Genomic DNA, 17,543 nt, shown 5'->3' on the forward strand with positions numbered 1-17,543 from the left:
AGGCTGGTGAATTTCAGTTCTCCTTCTCACACAATGGGCATTGTGTGGTTTCCACAGGCCTGGGGTTTTGGAGAACCAGCATTGTGTGTGTTCACCTGGTGTAGACAATTTATCATCTGGTAACATGAGATCACAGAGTGGGCTATGACATTACAGAGTGAGTTATGTGATGTCATCAAGCAGCTACGGCATCATAGGCTGTCTCTGTGACATCACAGAGCCAGCTGTGAAACCACAGGGCAGAGGTCAGACATCATAGAGGAGATAATGACAACACAGAGTCGGCTGTGACATCAGAGACCATCTGTGTGACATTGATAATGAGTTGTGACATCACAGAGCAGGCTGTGACATCACGGGGAGGGGGTGGGAGCGTGACGTCACAGAGCGGACTATGACACCAGAGGGTTGGCTGTGACATCAGAGACCATCTGTGTGACATTGATAATGAGTTGTGACATCACAGAGCAGGCTGTGACATCACAGGAGATCTGTGTAAAGTCACTGGGTTGGTCACTCTGCCCCAGCTCCCCCTAACAGTTTCCCTCCAGAAGTCCAATGCTGCTCATGCCCAGCAGGGTCCCTGTCCCCCCGGTGTAGTAAACACCACAGGTTCAGCAAAGGAGCCATGAAGGATCTGAACAATAGGAATGCAGACACAGCAGCAAAGAAGCTTCCTGACTCCATGGACATCTGCCCTATAACCTATCCCTATAGCCATGTAAGTCAATATCTTGTTAACCCTACTATTGGTCACTTATGGTCCCTCTAACCCTTTGCCATTGGTCAAGATTGGATTGGGGCCAAGGCTATAAAAGTAGCATATTGTACCCCTACTAACTTAGAAGAAGAAGAAGAAGAAGAGCTGAGATCCTTCACGGACCCCTCCAATAAAGCCATCTTTGTGGAATGGCCAGTGTCTTCTTCTTTCTCCTCTCTTTCCGTCTGCTGAAGCCTCAAGCCAAGGGCAAGCTGCCTAGCAAGCAAAGCTGAAATCATAAGAGCTGGCTAATCACTATAAGAGCTGAATATCCCCCTGCTTGCTAGGGGCTGACCCGCGACCTTGATCTAAGCGAGCTGGCCTCTGGCACTCCGTCCCCTTGGGGGCTGAGCTCTGGAGCTGTAATACCTTGCCCTAGGATAAGACCAATTAAGGCTTCATTACCCCGGAATCCCCCCAGCCCACCTAAAGGCACAGCCCCCCTCAAGGATGTTCCTAAAGATCAACCCCAAAAGCTGACATGAGGACAAGGGGCAAGGGCCGGGTGACCAGGACATCCGGGATGTGGATTATCCAGGTCACTGGGGCCTGGTTTGGGGTCCCAGGACAGGAAAGATGTCTGGCAGCTGGAGCAGGGCCTGGGAAGGGCCTCCAAGGTGAGACTGGAGCCCTTGGGCTGTGAGCAGAGGCTGAGGGAGCTGGGCTGGTCCAGCCCAGAGCAGGGAAGGCTGAGGGGCTCCTCATCCCAACCTGGCAGTGCCAGCCAGGAGGGGATGGAGAACACAGAGCCAGGCTCTTCACCGGGGGGCCTGGGGGGAGACAAAAGCCAATGGGTGGGAGGGGAAAGAGGGGAGATCAGCCAGGACAGGAGGAGATGAAATGAGTCAGGCTGGTTTCAGCATTTTCTCAACACCAAAAGCAGCCTGAAACCCTTCTCCATGTACCACTGACAGCTTTGCAAATCAGGAACTGTTCAGGCTGCTTTGCCCCTACTCCAGGATGGGCATCCTGATACAAGAACTTCACTGTGTTTATATCTATCACAGAAACATATTTTTCTAAAAGATATTTTAGTATGGAAATCACTTGCGGATGGTGGACATGTCAGACGCTGCTGAGACCATGTACATGGCTCAGGGAAGAGCATGATTGTTATTGAATTGTGTCCTGTTCAACCATGGTCTGTTGGCCATAAAGAGAAACTTTCTCTGCTCTGAGTCCCACCAGTTCCTGACCGCCAAAGGACACAAACCTGGTGAGTTCTGGCTCCCACTCCAGTGGTGGCACTTGCACCTCCCTCCATCCCCAGAGCAGAGCTCCCTTGTCCCAGAGAGTCCCTGGCAGTGCAGGGATGAAGGAAACAGGACAGGCTGTGGGGATCAGGGGCAGGGCACAGCCAGGGATTTGGGGTGGTTGTGAGCCCAGGGCAGGACGTGGCCCTTGGCCTTGGTGAACCTCATCCCATTGTCCTGGGCCAATGGCTCCAGCCTGGCCAGATCCCTCTGCAGAGCTTCCTGCCCTCCAGCACAGCCACACTGCCACCCAGCTTGGGCTCACCTGGGAACTGACTGAGGGTGCCCTCGATGGCCTCATCCAGATCAGCAATAAAGAGATTTCACTCACCTGGCCCCAATCCTGAGCCCTGGGAACACCCCTGGATGTGACTCCATTCCTCAGCTGCTCTGAGTGACAGGGGTTGGATGAGGGAAATGGTGGGGAGGGGGTAGAGACAAAATGTGATTGATTGCCAGCCATGAAGGGTCTTGATTTTCATATCTGTTCAGACTGCATGAGGAGGGGCTGGGGATCAATATCTACTGGGGATTGCTGATACCAATCTATAAACAGGAAAAGAAAACTAAACACGACTAAATAATTCTGTCTGCATTGTTTTCAATATCGTAGATTCACTTTGAATACACTTCTTAAATTTGTCTAATTAAGCACAGAAGAACTGAAGATTTGAATTATTCCCTCGGCCTTCTCTTGTTTGGGTGTTTTGAACAAATGTTTATGAGCCTTTGTCACTGAATTCCTGAACTGAAGAGCTCAACAAAGAAGAGGCCTCTGTAAAAGTAAAATTTATCACACGCCTACAAGGTGCTGAGGATCCATCCTCATCAAAGCAGAAATGAACAGAAATGGGCACAGCTTTGTGGCTGGCCCAGCTTTGGGATGGGCCCTGGGCCTGGAGCAGGAGCAGCTCTTGAGGGCCCCAAGGCCGGGGCTCTTGTGCTGCCCTGGGCAGATGGGATGGCAGCAGGGGCTGCAGAGCTCTCAGCATCTCCTGCAGAGGAGAGCAGGGCACCCAGGGAGCCTCCTTTCCCTTGGCCAGGCACATTCCCCCATGCTGGGGCTGAGTCCTGTGGCAGCTGCAGCTGCTGCTGTGCCCTTGCCAGGGGCTGAGGCCGTGGGGCAGTGCCCAGAGCAGCCTGGCCTGAGCAGAGCTGTGGGGCCAGAGCCGGCTGGGCTGGGCTGGGGAGAGGCCCTTGGTGCTGCCCAGAGCTCAGGGCAGCTGGCAGAGCTTGCAGGGAGCTGGGCTGGGCTCAGAGAGCCTGGCCCAGAAACCATCAGTGTCCATCTCAGCCTGGCTGAGCCTGCAGGGGCCAAGAAGAGCAGCCCAGGGTCTGCAAGTTCTCTGGGTAGCAGCTGAGCTTGTGAGCCCTTGAGCCCTGCCAAGTGCTGGGGCTGCACCTCCAGCTCCAGAGGAGATGGGACAGATGAGAGCAGGGACAAATCATTCCTGCTGGATTCTTTCTTGTGTTTGCTTGTACAGTGACCAGGATCCATATTTAGAGGAGGTGTTTTGTGTCAGATAACACTGGTAGAATGAAAAGAATAATATTATGAACCTGAAAATAATATTTCATGCATAAGACACACTGAGGAAACAAAAGACACATATGATCAGAAGAGCAGCTGAGTTTTTTAGAGGATGAGAGACCCATTGATGTTCAAACCTGTAGTCAAACCTGTTCAAATACTTTCCTCAGGCCTTTCTTGAGATGAGAGGTGACCAACAGAGGCCAAGGCCAGCCAGAGCTCTCTGTCCTGGCAGCTTTTGTCATGGATTCCCTTGCATATAGGGAATTTTTCAGAGGGAGCATCAGTTTTGACTGTGAGAACCTGGGAAGACAGATGGTTCTTTTCCACATTAAGGAAAGCACAGAGTCCCAGTTCTCCAGGGGCTGATGAGAGGCAGCCCTCAGCATTCTAAGATCAGCTGGACCTTTTCAGTGGCCCCTTGGAGGCCAAACCAGCCAAACCTGTTCCATCTCCCCTTGGTTCCATGAGGCCCTGCAGTGTCACAATGTTCTCCTTGCTTCTGCAGTGTGGCCCCGTGCTTCCATGAGACCGTGCAGGGTCACAGTGGCCCTTTGGTTCCGTGGGGCCCCACAGTGTCACAATGGTCTCCATGATTCCATGGGGCCTTGCAATTCCACAATGCTCTCCATGGATCCACGGTGCCCTGCAGGATCACAACGGCCCTTTGGTTCCACGAGGCCCTGAAATGCAGCAATGGCCTCTTGGTTCCACAAAGCCCTGCTGCTTCACACTGGCCCCTTGGGACCATACGGCCCAGCAGAGCCACAGTGATGGCCTTGGTACCACGAGGCCCCACAGTGTCACCATGATCCCCACAGGAAGGAAACCACACAGCCCCAGTGTTTCAGGAGCTGATGAACTGCAGTCACCAGAGGCCAAGGCCAGGCCTGTCTGTCTGTCCTGGCAGCTTTGTCTTGGAGGAGCTCTTGGATATTGGAAATTTTGAATGTGGAATCCCAATTTCAGCCATTTCTCCCTGGAGGAGAAGGCCAGTTCTTTTCCACAGAAAGGAAAGAATGGAGCCCCTGTGCTTGGAAGACAGGTGAGAGCCAGCCCTCAGGAGGCCAAGGCCAGCCAGACCTGGCTGGACAGGCAGCTTTTGTGTAGAAGCAATCAATGGATATAGGACTTTTGCAGGTGGAATCCCAATTTTAGCCATGAGCACTTGCAAAAACATAGTTCTTTTCCATAGGAAGGAAAGGGTGGAGCCTCAGTGTTTGAAGGCAGGTGAGACCGAAATTTCAGGAAGACCAGGTCAGCCAGACTTGCTGGCAATGGCAGATTTTGTCTGGGAACAATCCCTGGATATTGGGAATTTTGGAGACGGAATCCTTTTTTGGCCATGGATGCTTGAATGAGAAGGGCAGTTCTTTTCCAATTGAAGGAAAGCCCAGAGCCCCAGGGTTTCAGGGGTACAAGAGAAGAGACCTTCAACATGCCAAGGGCAGTTGGACCAGTCAGACCAAGCCAACCAGACCAGTTCCCTGTTCCCTTGTTTCCATGAGGCCCTGCAGTGTCCCAGTGGTGGTGTCATATTGGATCCTTGGTTCCATCAGGCCCAGATGTGTCACACTGGCCTCTTGTTTCCATGGGGCTCCAGTGTCACAATGGTCCCTTGCTTCCATGAGGCCTGGCAGTGTCACAGGGGTTTCCTTGGTGCTGCAGTGTCACAATGGACCCTTGTTTCCATGAAGACTTGCAGTGTCACAGGGGTCTCCTGGACCCATGAGGCCCTGCAGAGCCCCTTGTTTCAATGAAGCATCAAATTGTCAGAATGGCCTCCAGGATTCCATGAGGCCCCACAGTGTCCCAATGGACCGTTGGTTCCATGGGGTCCTGCAATGTTCATGGATCCTTAGTTCCTGCAGTGTCACAATGGCCTCCTTGGTTCCATGGTGCCACACAGTGTGACAACTTCCCCTTGGTCTGCCAAGACTCCAGAGTGTCACAATGGTTCCTTGCTTGCATGAGGCCTTCTAGTGTCACAATGGTCTCCATGATCCCACAAGGCCTTGCAGTGTCACAACAGACCATTGGTTTCATGGAGCCCCAGAGTGTCACTATGGTCCCCTTGATTCCACAAGGCTCTGAAGTGCCACAATGGCCCTTTGGTTCCACAAGGCATCCAAGTGTAAAAATGGCCTCCATGGTTCCATGTGGCCACGCTGTGTCACAATGGACCTTAGGTTCCATGATGCCCCAGAGTGTCACAACGGTATCTTGGTTCCACAGTGTCAGAATGGACACTTCATCCCATGGACACCCACAGTGTTCACTGCAGTCCCCTTGATTCCACCAGGCCCTGCCATGCTCTAATGGCCCCTTGGTTCCACTGGGTCCCAAAGTGTCAGAACAGTCTCCATTGTTCCATAAGGCCCCGCAATATCACTGTGCTCCCCTTGGTTCCACAGGGCCCCACAGTGGAACAATGGACTCTTGGTTCCATGAGGTTCCTCAGTCCCAATGGTCTCCTTGGATCCGCAGTGTCACAATTGCCCCTTGGCTCTGTGTGGCCACTCTGTGTCACAATGGCTCATGGTTCCATGAGGCTACACAGTTTAAAAAAGGACCCTTGGTTCCATCAAGCCTTGCTGTGTCACAATGGACTTCTGGTTCCATGAGCTCTCACACTGCCAGCAGCAGTCTCCTTGGTTCTGCAGTGTCACCATGGACCCTTTGTTTCATGATGTCCCGCAGTAGAACACGGTCACTATGGTTCCGTGAGGTTCTGCAGTGCCACAATGGACCCATGGTTCCACCAGGCCTTGCTGTGACACAATGGCCCCTTGGTTCCAAGAGGTTTCTCAGGGTCACAATGGTCTTCTTGGATCCGCAGGATCACAATGGACCATTGGTCCAATGTGGCCCCAATGTGCCCAAATGGATTTTGGTTCCATGGGGTTCTGCTGTGTCACAATGGACCCTTTGTTCCATGAGTTTGCACAGTATCACAGCTGACTCCTTGGTTCTGTGAGGAACCACTGTCACCAACTCTCTGAAATATCAGAAAAAGGGTCCTGAACACTCATTTGCTATTTCAGAGAGTGTCATATATTCAGGACTGAGCTCTAGTGAGGGATAAATGCTAATCTTACTTGGACATGTAATTCTACCACTGTGTTGCCTATAAACAGTTAGTGAATGCCACTTAGAATTTACCCACTTCCATAAAATCCACCTCAAGATCCCAGATTCCCTCCTTGTTTTCTCTATCCCTACACCCTTGAGCCAGATGTCTTCTTCTTTTCTTCCAACCATCCTTGCTGTGAAAGCGGCCCCTGCATGTCTTGTTCCTGTGCTGAAAGTTCACAGGCAGGGTCAACATGGAATGAACCCTTTTGGTATCAGCCCCAGGCTTTGTGTGGGCAGGCAGAGGCAGGCAGGAGGCAGAGCTGTCAGCAAAGGAAGGGGCCAGCCAGGTGGGGCAGCCGGGGGATGCCGACAGCCTGCAGGGACAGAGGCGCAGGGCAGGGATACCGCAGCACAGCCTGGGCTGCACAGGGCACAGGCATGTGCAGCAGCTGCAAGACAGCCCTGCCAGAGCCAACTTGGGCAGCACTTTGGCCATGGCTGCTGGGCCTGGGCCTGAGGCAGGAGCAGGAGACAAGTGACCCTTGCAGGCCTGGGGCCTCATTGCCTCCTTGTCCCTGCTCAGCAGCCTGGCAGGGGCCGCCCCATGCTCCTGCCCTTGCCATTGCACATCCCCACATGCCAGTGCCCATCCTGGCAAGAGCCCTGAGCAAGGAGGGAGGGAAAGCATCTGCCTGGCCAGGGGCTGGGGCTCAGGCCTTGGCCCTTGGCATTCCTCAAACACATCCAGCTTTGCTCAGCACCAGAGATGCCTTGGCCTTGTTTATCCCAGCTGTCATCAGGGCCTCCAGTGTTCTGCTCTAACTGGAACCTGGGGACACCTTCTCAGTCATATCCCTTAGTGGGACCCATTAAAACTTTAAGAAAATTTGGAGTCTAAATTTAACTTTGAGTTCTTGAGAAGTTTTTTGAAGACACTCTCAGGTACTGAGTCTGATGTAAACAACACCAAAGCCCTGAGAGGGTTATTAAAGTTTTCCTAGTCCACTTATGGAGAAAGATTTCAAAGAAGTTGTAAAAAAAACGCATTCGTATTTTAAAGGATGTATTTTATTTTTATTCTCTTCAAAGCAGAGGTAATTGCAGCATTCTGTGATTGATATTGACCCAGGGTCTCTCCTCAGCAGCTCTGGCCTGCTCACAGAAGCTGTGCCTGGAGCTCTGACCCAGTGTGGACAACCTTGCTCCACATTGCCCAGCCCCATCCTGTCTGTCCTCACTCCCCTGGGACCTGCTATGCTTGCAGAGCTGGCTGCACTCAGCCTAAGAGGAGTTTTCCCTTTTTGGGATTTTTTGAAGCAATCTGAAACTCCTGAGTTTCCCCACTGCAAACAGACACACTGCTCAGGTGTGTGCCGGCCCCAGGTGCCACCAAAGCCACTGCAGAGCTGCCCTGGGCCAGCTGTGAGGGTGGATCATCAGCCCAAGCTGCACGGGGCCACTGCAAGGGGCTGTGGCCATGGGCACTGCACTGACCCCACTGCTGGGTTTGGCTGCCACGGCCACCGAGAGAAATTAAACTGTCCTTGGAAACACTGGGGAGGACTGGGACATACTGGGGAACACTGGGAAGGCTGTGGGAGACACTGGGACATACTGGGTGTGATACTGAGGAGGAGTGGGACAACCTGGGAATACGAGGAATACTGAGGGGGAATCTGGGTGGAGGGGGATGGACTGTGGGGGTACACTGGGACATACTGGGAGTGATACTGGGGCAAACTGGGGACACTGGGGACATTGCGGGGAAGACTGGGGACACTGGGGCATCCTCTGGATGAAATTCAGGTGAACTGGAAGGGACTGGGAATAAACTCAGGCGTATTGGGAGGGACTGGGCAGTACCGGGAGGGGCTGGAGGAGGGGCTGAATGGGCTGTTCCCGCCTCCTCCACATCCCATTTGCCGAGGCTCCCGCAAATCACCTACTGCAGCCAATCAGCACAAGGGACCCGGTTTTGGGGGTGGTGCCTAGATTGGCGCCTTTCCTTTTTGCCTACAACTCCCATCATGCCCCACGGCCCGATTGAGCCCAATTAGAGCCGAAATTACAACTCCCGTCATGCCCGACGCTCCACAGAACACCGGGATCCGCCCCCATCTGTTCCATAAGTGTCCCCCACGCCTTCCAGGATCCCGCAGTGCCCCCTCAGCGCCCATTTGGGACCCCCCAAAAGCGTCCCCGGACCCTTGAGTGATCCCAACCCCACAGATGCCTGGTACAGCCACTTCTGGGAATTCATCTCCTCCCATCCCCCGCGGCCCCAGAGCCCCTCAGAACACAGTCAGGCGCCTAAAATTCCTGCCGTGCCTCGCGCTCTTAAGAACCTGGTTAGAGCTCCCCGAGCTCCCCCTAAGGGCTCTCGAACCATTTAAGTTCCAGCGAGGACCTCAAGTCGCGGCTCGGACGCAAAAGTGTCCTCCAAGCGTCTTCCCGCACCCCCATTGTGTTCGAGCCACTCTCGGGACTACAGCTCCCATCATGCTCCGCGGCGCAAGTCCAGCGTTATTCCAGCCGGGACTTTATCTCCCGTCATGCCCCTCGCCCCACCGAGAGCCATTGCAGCTGCGCCCAGAACTCCCGTGATGCTCCGCGGCCCCGTTAAACCGTATGATACCCGCGCTACAGGAGTCTCTGAAGCATCAGAGCCTCCAGCCAGGCTGGTGGTCGCTGCATTTATGCACAAGAATCGGCCCGGGCACAGCAGGATCTGCTCATCCCGAGGGCTGCCCCGAGGCCCCACCTGGAGAGCTCCCAAACATTTCAGTCCCACAGTTAATTTCGAAGGTGACTAATTTTTGTTCATTTTGGAGCTGGTTCATTTTGAGGGCTCTTGACTGAGCTCAGTCACTTGGTTTCAAGTTGATGGCCTGTCTCAGACCAGCCTCTGCTCTGCTCTGTGTGGACAATGAGATGGGAGAGTCCTTGGGCCACCCAGGGGTCCAGTGACTTCGGTGCTCTGGTTGTCATCAACAGAGCTTTGTTTCACTGCTTCAGACCCTCCCTCTCCTCTTCTCCCCGGCATTTTAAATAATCCTATTTTCAAAGTCACCTGCTCTGCTCTTCATGTCTAAAAGCAAACCAAAAAACCTGAAAGGGAAAATACGTTTTTCTTAGACATAGCTTTATTTTAGACTTTATTAGAAAATACAGTCTTTATTGCATATATTTTTCTCATGTATCTTTCCTTAGCTGTGCATTTTGATTTCAAAACAGAGTAACTTAATTACTTAATTAATCCAGCATTTGAGACTTGAAAAGTGAGTTTAATCTATTCCCTGCAGGCACCCAGGAGAATTTGTTGTCTTGAGGCTCCCTCTGTAACCAGTAGAGACAAGAGAACATTTGGAGGCTGGGTGCTCCCATCTGGCACACAAAGCAAAAATTACAAATCTCTCACTCTGCACTTGGGTTATTTGCTATCAATGGCAATGAAGGACTGCATGGGAACAGGTGCATTTTGGTGCAGGCAGGAGACAGCTCAGATTGTGACACTCTGTGTGGATCCATAATAAATTCCAGTCCTCATTTGGAGCACTCAAAAACCAAGTTATAATTGGTCCCTATTCTGCCCTCCCCACTCCTTTCCTGACGAGCCAGAGAGGGAAAAGCTGTGGAAGAAAGCAGAGGGTTGCAAAAGAGATACTTGGGATTGCTTATTTTGGAATCAACAGATCCTCAGGGACTCCTGTCCAAAGGCAGGTACTGAAAAGTAGAAACAAGGAACTTCAATGTACAGATTGGATGTAATTTCACAGTTTAGTGTTTGCGCTGTAGATGAGAGGTGTTTGGCACATGGGTGTGACAGATTTTGCAGTAGGTCTGAGTGAGCTGGGAATTTCCCACGAAAGGGGGGAAATAGCCAAGAACTCTTTAGAATCCTCTGTTCTGGTGAAAGAACTTTTTGGGAGTGTTTGGAAAAGGTAGAAAGAACATAATAAACCCCTGGCATCTCTACCTGAAATGGTAAACAGAACAATCAGGGTGTGAGAATTGTTTGAAGCACGATCTCTGTGCTCTATAGCAAGACTGCAGGAAAAGAAAAAAACAGAGAAGGAAGGATAGAAATGTTTGTCCAGACTGTGAAATTTTCCCACTTGTTTTTGCCATGTTCCTGTCTCAGCAGGATGAGCTGGAATTCAGCATGGGACCAGAAAATGAAACAGCAGTTACTGAGTTCATCCTAGAGGGTTTTCCAGAGCTGGATCCAAGGCTGCAGGTATTTTTCTCTCTGGTCCTTCTGCTCACGTACCTGACAACAGTGATGGGGAATGCAACCATCATTTTCCTCGTGTGTGTGGATCACCACCTGCAAACTCCCATGTACTTTTTCATCAGCAACATGGTCTTCCTGGAAATCTGGTTTACATCCTCCACAAGCATCAAACTGTTTGTGATGCTGAGTTCTGGTCAGAACACTCTCTCACTTAGCAGCTGCTTTGCCCAAAACTATTTCTATTTTGCTATGGGCTGCACAGAGTTCATGCTGCTCGTTGTCATGTCCTTTGACCGCTATGTTGCCATCTGCCAACCTTTGCTCTATGCTGCCATCATGAAGCCTCAGCTCTGTGTCCGCCTGGTTGTTGCTGCTTGGATCCTCAGCTTTGCCCTGCTGAGCTACCGGCTGCTCTTCCTCTCTGAGCTGTCCTTCTGTGGCTCCAAGATCCCCCATTTCTTTTGTGACAACTCCCCCTTGTTCAAACTGTCCTGCTCTGACACCAGCCTGCTCTGGAAAATAGACTCTGTCTTCATATCCTGTGTTGTGCTGGGTTCCTTGTGTTTGACTCTGGCATTTTACATCTGCATCCTTTTCTGTGTTCTGTATCTTCCAGCAGCCTCTGGGAGGAAGAAAGCTTTGACTGCGTGTTCTTCCCATCTCATCACCTTATCCATTGCCTACGGGAGCTGCATTGCTCTCTACACATGTCCTGCAGAATCTATTTCCTTGAGCACCAACAGAATTGTAGCTCTGCTGAATACAGTCCTGTACCCATTCTTAAACCCATTCATCTACAGCCTTCGGAACAAACGTGTGATCCTGGCCCTGAGCAAATCCATTGCAAGGGCAAGAACAAAGCTTTTCCCCTAACCATGGTGCATTTCTGGAAAGCCATCCCAAGAATCTGGTGTCATCTGTTACACAATAGCAGTGCCTGTGAGTGCAGCCTCCAAACAGGGCTGCCTCAGGTCAAGAGATAAGAGACTCATCTGCACACCCAGACATGGCACCGACAATGGCAAGAGGAGAAACTCAGTTCATTCTCTGCCCTGGCTGCTCCCAGGACCATTTACTGGAGAGCCACCAGCTCATTAAGGGCCAATCTGCGTAACAGAGAAGAGTTCAGAAGAACAGCGGCAAGTGACAATCCAAATTACAGCTCCTGGGCAAAGGACATCTTGTCCAGCTCCTTCCCTGGGACAGCCAGCAGCCCCAGTGTCTAGGTTTGGAATCGCAAAGTCACTGAGAGCAGGTGGGGAAGACTGGGGGGAATTGGAAAGGGACCGGGAACGAACTCAGGTGTATTGGGAGGGACTGGTCTGTACTGGGAGGGACAGGAGAGGGTGCATTGGCTGCTCCCGCCTCCACCGCCTCCCATTTGCCGAGGCTCCCGCCCATCACAGCCTGCAGCCATTCAGCGCCAGAGGCCGGGGCCTCGAGAGGGGTGCCTAGGGTAGGCGCCGTATTTTCTGGTTTTGCCTACAACGCCCATCATGCCCCGCGGGCCGATTGAGCCCAATTGCAGCCAAAACAACAACGCCCGTCATGTCCCGCGCTCCACAGAACCTGCAGGATCCCACAGTGCCCCCTCAGCGCCCTTTCGGGACTCCCATAAGCACCCCCGAACCCCTGAGTGCTCCCACCCCCACAGATGGCCGGTACAGCCACTTCTGGGAATTCATCTCCTCTCGTCCCCCGCGGCCCCAGAGCCCCTCAGAACACAGTCCCGCGCCTAAAACTCCGGCCGCAACCCGCGCCCTAAAGAGCCTGGTTGGAGCTCTCCGAGCTCCTCCCAAGGGCTCCCGTGCCGTTTACGTTCCCCCAGAAGATCTCAAGTCGGGGCTCGGACACAAAGGTGTCCCCCAAGAGCCGTCCCGGACTCCCAAACATTTCGTTCCAACCGCTTCCAGGACTACAGCTCCCATCATGCTCCGCGGCGCACGACCAGCGCCATTCCAGCCGGGACTTCATCTCCTCTCATGCCCTGTGCCACACCGAGAGCCATTGCAGCTGCGCCCAGAACTCCGCCGATGCTCCGCGGCCCCGTTAAACCGTATGATACCCGCGCTTACAACTCCCATCACCCCCCGCACCCCAGACAGCCCCGTTCGAGGCCCCCAAGGGCCCGCCCGGATCCTGAAGGGCCCCAAATTCCCCTCCGTGACCTCCAAGGGTCCCCCTGGACCCCCAAGTGCTGCCCCGGACCCTGAACTGTCGCTCAGAATCCCTGAGTGCCCCTCCAAGTGCCCACCCGGCTTCCCCAAGTATCCTCCAGACCCTCAAGTTCTCTCTGAATTCCCTCCCCAGACCCAAAACTGCCCCAAATGTGCCCCAGAAATGTCTCCGGGAACCTCGAAGTGCACTGCCCCCCAACCCTGTCTGAGAAAAAGATGATAAAAAAGATGACAAAAAGACTACAAATATACCTAATTAACGTAAAGAGAAAGAAATAAATAGCCAATAGAAATTAATTAATTAATTCATGAAGGGAATTGTGTTACTTGGAACCAATGATGAATAATTTTCTTGGTTGCTAGAAATGTATCAAATTTTATTATAAATATACAAATTAGGTAATAAAAATATTTTCTAAGACTATCCTAAATAAAAATAATATAACTAGAATTTTGTTATTAATGAATTTTATTTATAAGGAAAAATGCTTAAATTTTTCTTTTTTTTGGGATGTCAGTCCCAGGTGGGCGTTGTCAGACATGGTGAGACTGGGGGTGAGGAGCCGATTGTCCAAACAGGCTCAGCCTGCAAGGGGCTCATTCTTATCCATGCCCAGACCTCCTAAGGAGACATTCAGCATCCAGATCACCTAGGGAATGCTTCTATCCCCTCTTCTCATAACTAAAAAATAAAAAAATTCTGATGTGATTAAAAAAACAAAAATCATGAGGTGCATTTTGACATCTTCCTCCTGAAGATAACTCCAAACTGACTCCAATCACTCTACAAGCCCTGGAGACTCAAAGACAATGGAAGGGAGACAAAGAGCTCCTGAGCGCTTTCTGTATTTTAATCAACCCCACGCTGGATTTGGGGCTGGGTCCAGGAGCCTCAGGCACGCAGAGAAGGATGGAGAAGCTGCTGAAGGAGTCAGCAGCAAAACTGCAAGTGCCTTGGAGCATGGCTGGGCCCCAGTGAGGGCAGGGAGTGCCCAAGGCTGCCCAGGGCCTGGTGAGAGCAGATCCTTGAGGGCAGGATTGCAGGGAGTCCAAGGCTGTGAGCAGGGAACTGCAATGCTGAGCAAGGCCTGGCTTGGCTGCAGGAAGCAGAAAGGCCAAGCCCTGAGCCCAGCCTGGGCCAGCAGGGCCTGTCCCTCACGGCTGCCTCGGGGCTCTTGGTGGGCCAGGGGGATGTGAGGGGCGGCAAGGACAAAATGCATCAACCTGCAGACCCTGCCAGCCTCTGCAGGGAGGCCGAGGGAGAAGCAAAGTGCAGCCCCTGCTAGGAAAGTTCCTCCTGTGGGGCCTCCAGAGGCGCTGCCCGAGGCCAGGGCACAAAGGCCTGGGTGCCTGTGGCCCTGCCAGCCCTGCCCAGCCCTTGGCCATCTGTCCTGCAGGCTGTGCCCCCTGGGCGTGCTGCTCCTCTGCCCTGGCCGGCTGCACTCGCCCATCTCGCTGTGCCCCAGCATTTCTCACCCATTGTTGCTGTGCCCTCTCTGGGCTCCCTGCACCCAGTGCTGCCGGCTCCTGGCACACAGAGCCCGGCCATGGCCCAGCCTCACGCTGCCACACCTCCAGCACCAACATTCTGCCCTGCGAGGGACTTTGCTTTCTTCTCAGTACCAGGCTGAACCTTCCAAGGTGCACTTTGGGGAGGTTTCCTGCAATTCCCACTGCCAAGGACAGCTCTGTCTCTTGCTGGTCACAAACAGAGAAGGGCTGGTGGGAGATGTGGTTGTCAGACGCTGTTTGGGGCACAGTGACCATGAATTTATTGATTTTTTAAACATTCTGAGAAAGGAGGGGCATCAAAGAATCTTGTACGTTGGAGTTACAGAGAGCAGACTTTGGCCTATTCAGGACTGGTTTGGGGAGTACGACCTCAGGTACTGATTTTTAAAATCAGCCCTTAAAAACATAGCAGCCCTTAAAAACAAACGTGTCCAGGAAGGATGGACACCTTTCAAGAAAGAAATTTTGAAGGAACAGAAGCATCCCAAAAGTGATATGCCAAGGAAAATGAGTGGTCTGGCTGGGTAGGGAGCAAATTAAATTATACCCCTTAAATGACAAAATCATTATGTAGCCAAATGCAGGACAGGCAGGCAACTCAAGAAATGTTTGAGGATGTTCCTAGGTAATGCAGAAAGAAAACTGGAGAGGTGAAAGCTCAATTAGGACTTAACGTGGCCACTTCTGTGAAGGTTAATAAAAATGATTTTATAAATACATTAATGGCAAAAGGAGGGGTAAGGAAACCTCCATTCCTTGTTGGGGGGATATTGTTACCCATCATTTACCACCTGTCCTGGCTCAGCAGGGAGGTCCCAGAGGACTGGAGGTGCCAATGTGAGCCCATCCCCAAGAAGGGCTGGAAGGAGGAGCTGGGCAACTCCAGGCCTGTCAGCCTGACCTGAGTGCCCAGCAAGGTTATGGAACAGATCACCTTGAGTGCCATCCCAGGGCACCCACAGGATGGCCGAGGGATCAGAGCCAGCCAGCGTGGATTTCAATATCTGCACTGATGATCTGCATGAGGGGACTGAGTCCAGCATCAGCAAATTTGCAGATGACACCAAGCTGGGTGTGAGTGTGGATCTGCTGGAGGGTAGGAGGGCTCTGCAGAGGGACCTGGACAGGCTGGATCCAGGGCCCAACTCCAACAAGATGAGGTTGAACAAGACCAAGTGCCGGGTCCTGCACTTTGGCCACAACAACCCCTGCATTGCTACAGGCTGGGGACAGAGTGGCTGTGATAGTGGAAACCTGGAAAAAGTTAAAGATAGAATCTAAAATGTTAGGCTTTGTGCTTTCCCAGATCAACTGCACCTGCGTAAGCAGTATGATAAATTATATAATTGTTAGATGTGATGATTGTTTAGTAATTAAATGTAATTATTATATAACCATAAGAAGAATAGTGAGAAACTATGTTGGAAATTCAGAGAGGGGCTAAATTTATGTATACAATAGAACAATATAAGTTTAATAATTAACATGAAAGTTATGTAACGATAGAGTATAAAACATGATCATTTCGGATGTATGGTCGGAGTCAGATTTGGGTTGAATATACCCCGATTCCCAGAGCTCTTAATAAAAAGCACCGCATATAATTGCTCCGTGCTTATGTGTTTTTGAACGCTAACAGCTGGACAGCAGCAAGCCAGAAAGGGACCTGGGGCACTGATGGACAGCAGGCTGGACATGAGCCAGCAGTGTGCCCAGGTGGGCAAGAAGGCCAATGGCTCCTGGCCTGGATCAGGAATGGTGTGGCCAGCAGGAGCAGAGCTGCGCTACCGCCCCTTACCTGCCCCCAGCTCTGCTCCAGACATTGCTGCTGCAGGTACAGAGAAAGGAAGAAAAGAGGGATTTCCAAGGAAAACTGCTGGGAGATCATTTAAAGCCACTGAGAGCACAGCTCCTTATTGACACTGTCTAGGGCTACAGCAATGATGGAGAGAAACCAAAAATCAGAAGTGGCATCAACAATTATTTTGTGGACAAGATTAATAGACTAAAACAAAAGTAAAAAAAATGCCTCAACCAAAAAAAAAAAAGAACTATCAAAGATGACTTTTTTTACAAGTGATTTGCAGAAACTGGCCAGCAATATAACGCTTCTGAAACCATCCAGTCATCAGTGTCCACACTGCAGCCTTGAGCTCCTGGTTCCTCAGGCTGTAGATTAGGGGGCTCAGGGCTGGAGTCACCACTGAGTACAGAACTGACACTGCCAGATCCAGGGATCGGGAAGAGATGGAGGGGGGCTTCAGGTAGGCAAAAAATGAGGTGCTGACAAACAGCGAGACCACGGCCAGGTGAGGGAGGCAGGTGGAAAAGGCTTTGTGCCGTCCCTGCTCAGAGGGGATCCTCAGCACAGCCCTCAAAATCTACACATAGGAGAAAACAATGAACACAAAACAGCCAAACAACAGAAAAGCACTAACCACAATAAGTCCAAGTTCCCTGAGGTAATGTGAGTGTGAGCAGGAGAGCTTGAGGATCTGGGGCACCTCACAGAAGAACTGGCCCAGGGCATTGCCATGGCACAGGGGCAGGGAAAACGTATTGGCTGTGTGCAACAGGGCATTGAGAAAGGCACTGGCCCAGGCAGCTGCTGCCATGTGGGCACAAGCTCTGCTGCCCAGGAGGGTCCCGTAGTGCAGGGGTTTGCAGATGGACACATAACGGTCATAGCACATGATGGTCAGGAGAGAAAACTCTGTTCCAATCAAGAAGACAAGCATAAATAGCTGAGCAGCACATCCTGAGTAGGAGATGTCTCTGGTGTCCCAGAGGGAATTGTGCATGGCTTTGGGGACAGTGGTGCAGATGGAGCCCAGGTCGCTGAGGGCCAGATTGAGCAGGAAGAAGAACATGGGCGTGTGCAGGTGGTGGCCACAGGCTACGGCGCTGATGATGAGGCCGTTGCCCAGGAGGGCAGCCAGGGAGATGGCCAGCAAGAGGCAGAAGTGCAGGAACTGCAGCTGCCGCGTGTCTGCCAATGCCA

At 52.0% G+C, this 17,543-nt stretch overlaps 2 protein-coding genes and 1 pseudogene across 2 annotated transcripts in view; 2 read left to right on the forward strand and 1 right to left on the reverse strand.

The window, feature by feature from the left end:
• The window catches only part of LOC128949387 (olfactory receptor 14J1-like), a 49,956-nt gene extending 48,766 nt beyond the window's left edge, over positions 1–1,190 (forward strand). Inside the window, exon 3 of the mRNA XM_054294249.1 lies at positions 1,182–1,190. Coding sequence (XP_054150224.1) covers positions 1,182–1,190 — 9 coding nt within the window. The remainder of the gene's footprint in view (positions 1–1,181) is intronic.
• Positions 1,191–10,781: 9,591 nt separating this feature from the next.
• LOC128949438 (olfactory receptor 6M1-like) lies at positions 10,782–11,726 on the forward strand. Its single transcript, XM_054294298.1, has one exon. It carries the CDS (start codon positions 10,782–10,784, stop codon positions 11,724–11,726), a length of 945 nt encoding a protein of 314 aa, XP_054150273.1.
• A 1,054-nt stretch (positions 11,727–12,780) lies between these two features.
• On the reverse strand, positions 12,781–17,199 carry LOC128949388 (olfactory receptor 14J1-like; annotated as a pseudogene).
• Positions 17,200–17,543: the final 344 nt, after the last annotated feature.

Source organism: Melozone crissalis, unplaced genomic scaffold (genome assembly GCF_028551555.1).
Source record: "Melozone crissalis strain CALT ecotype California unplaced genomic scaffold, PUWL_Pcris_2 ptg000231l_1, whole genome shotgun sequence".
NCBI classification, from domain to species: Eukaryota; Metazoa; Chordata; class Aves; order Passeriformes; family Passerellidae; genus Melozone; species Melozone crissalis.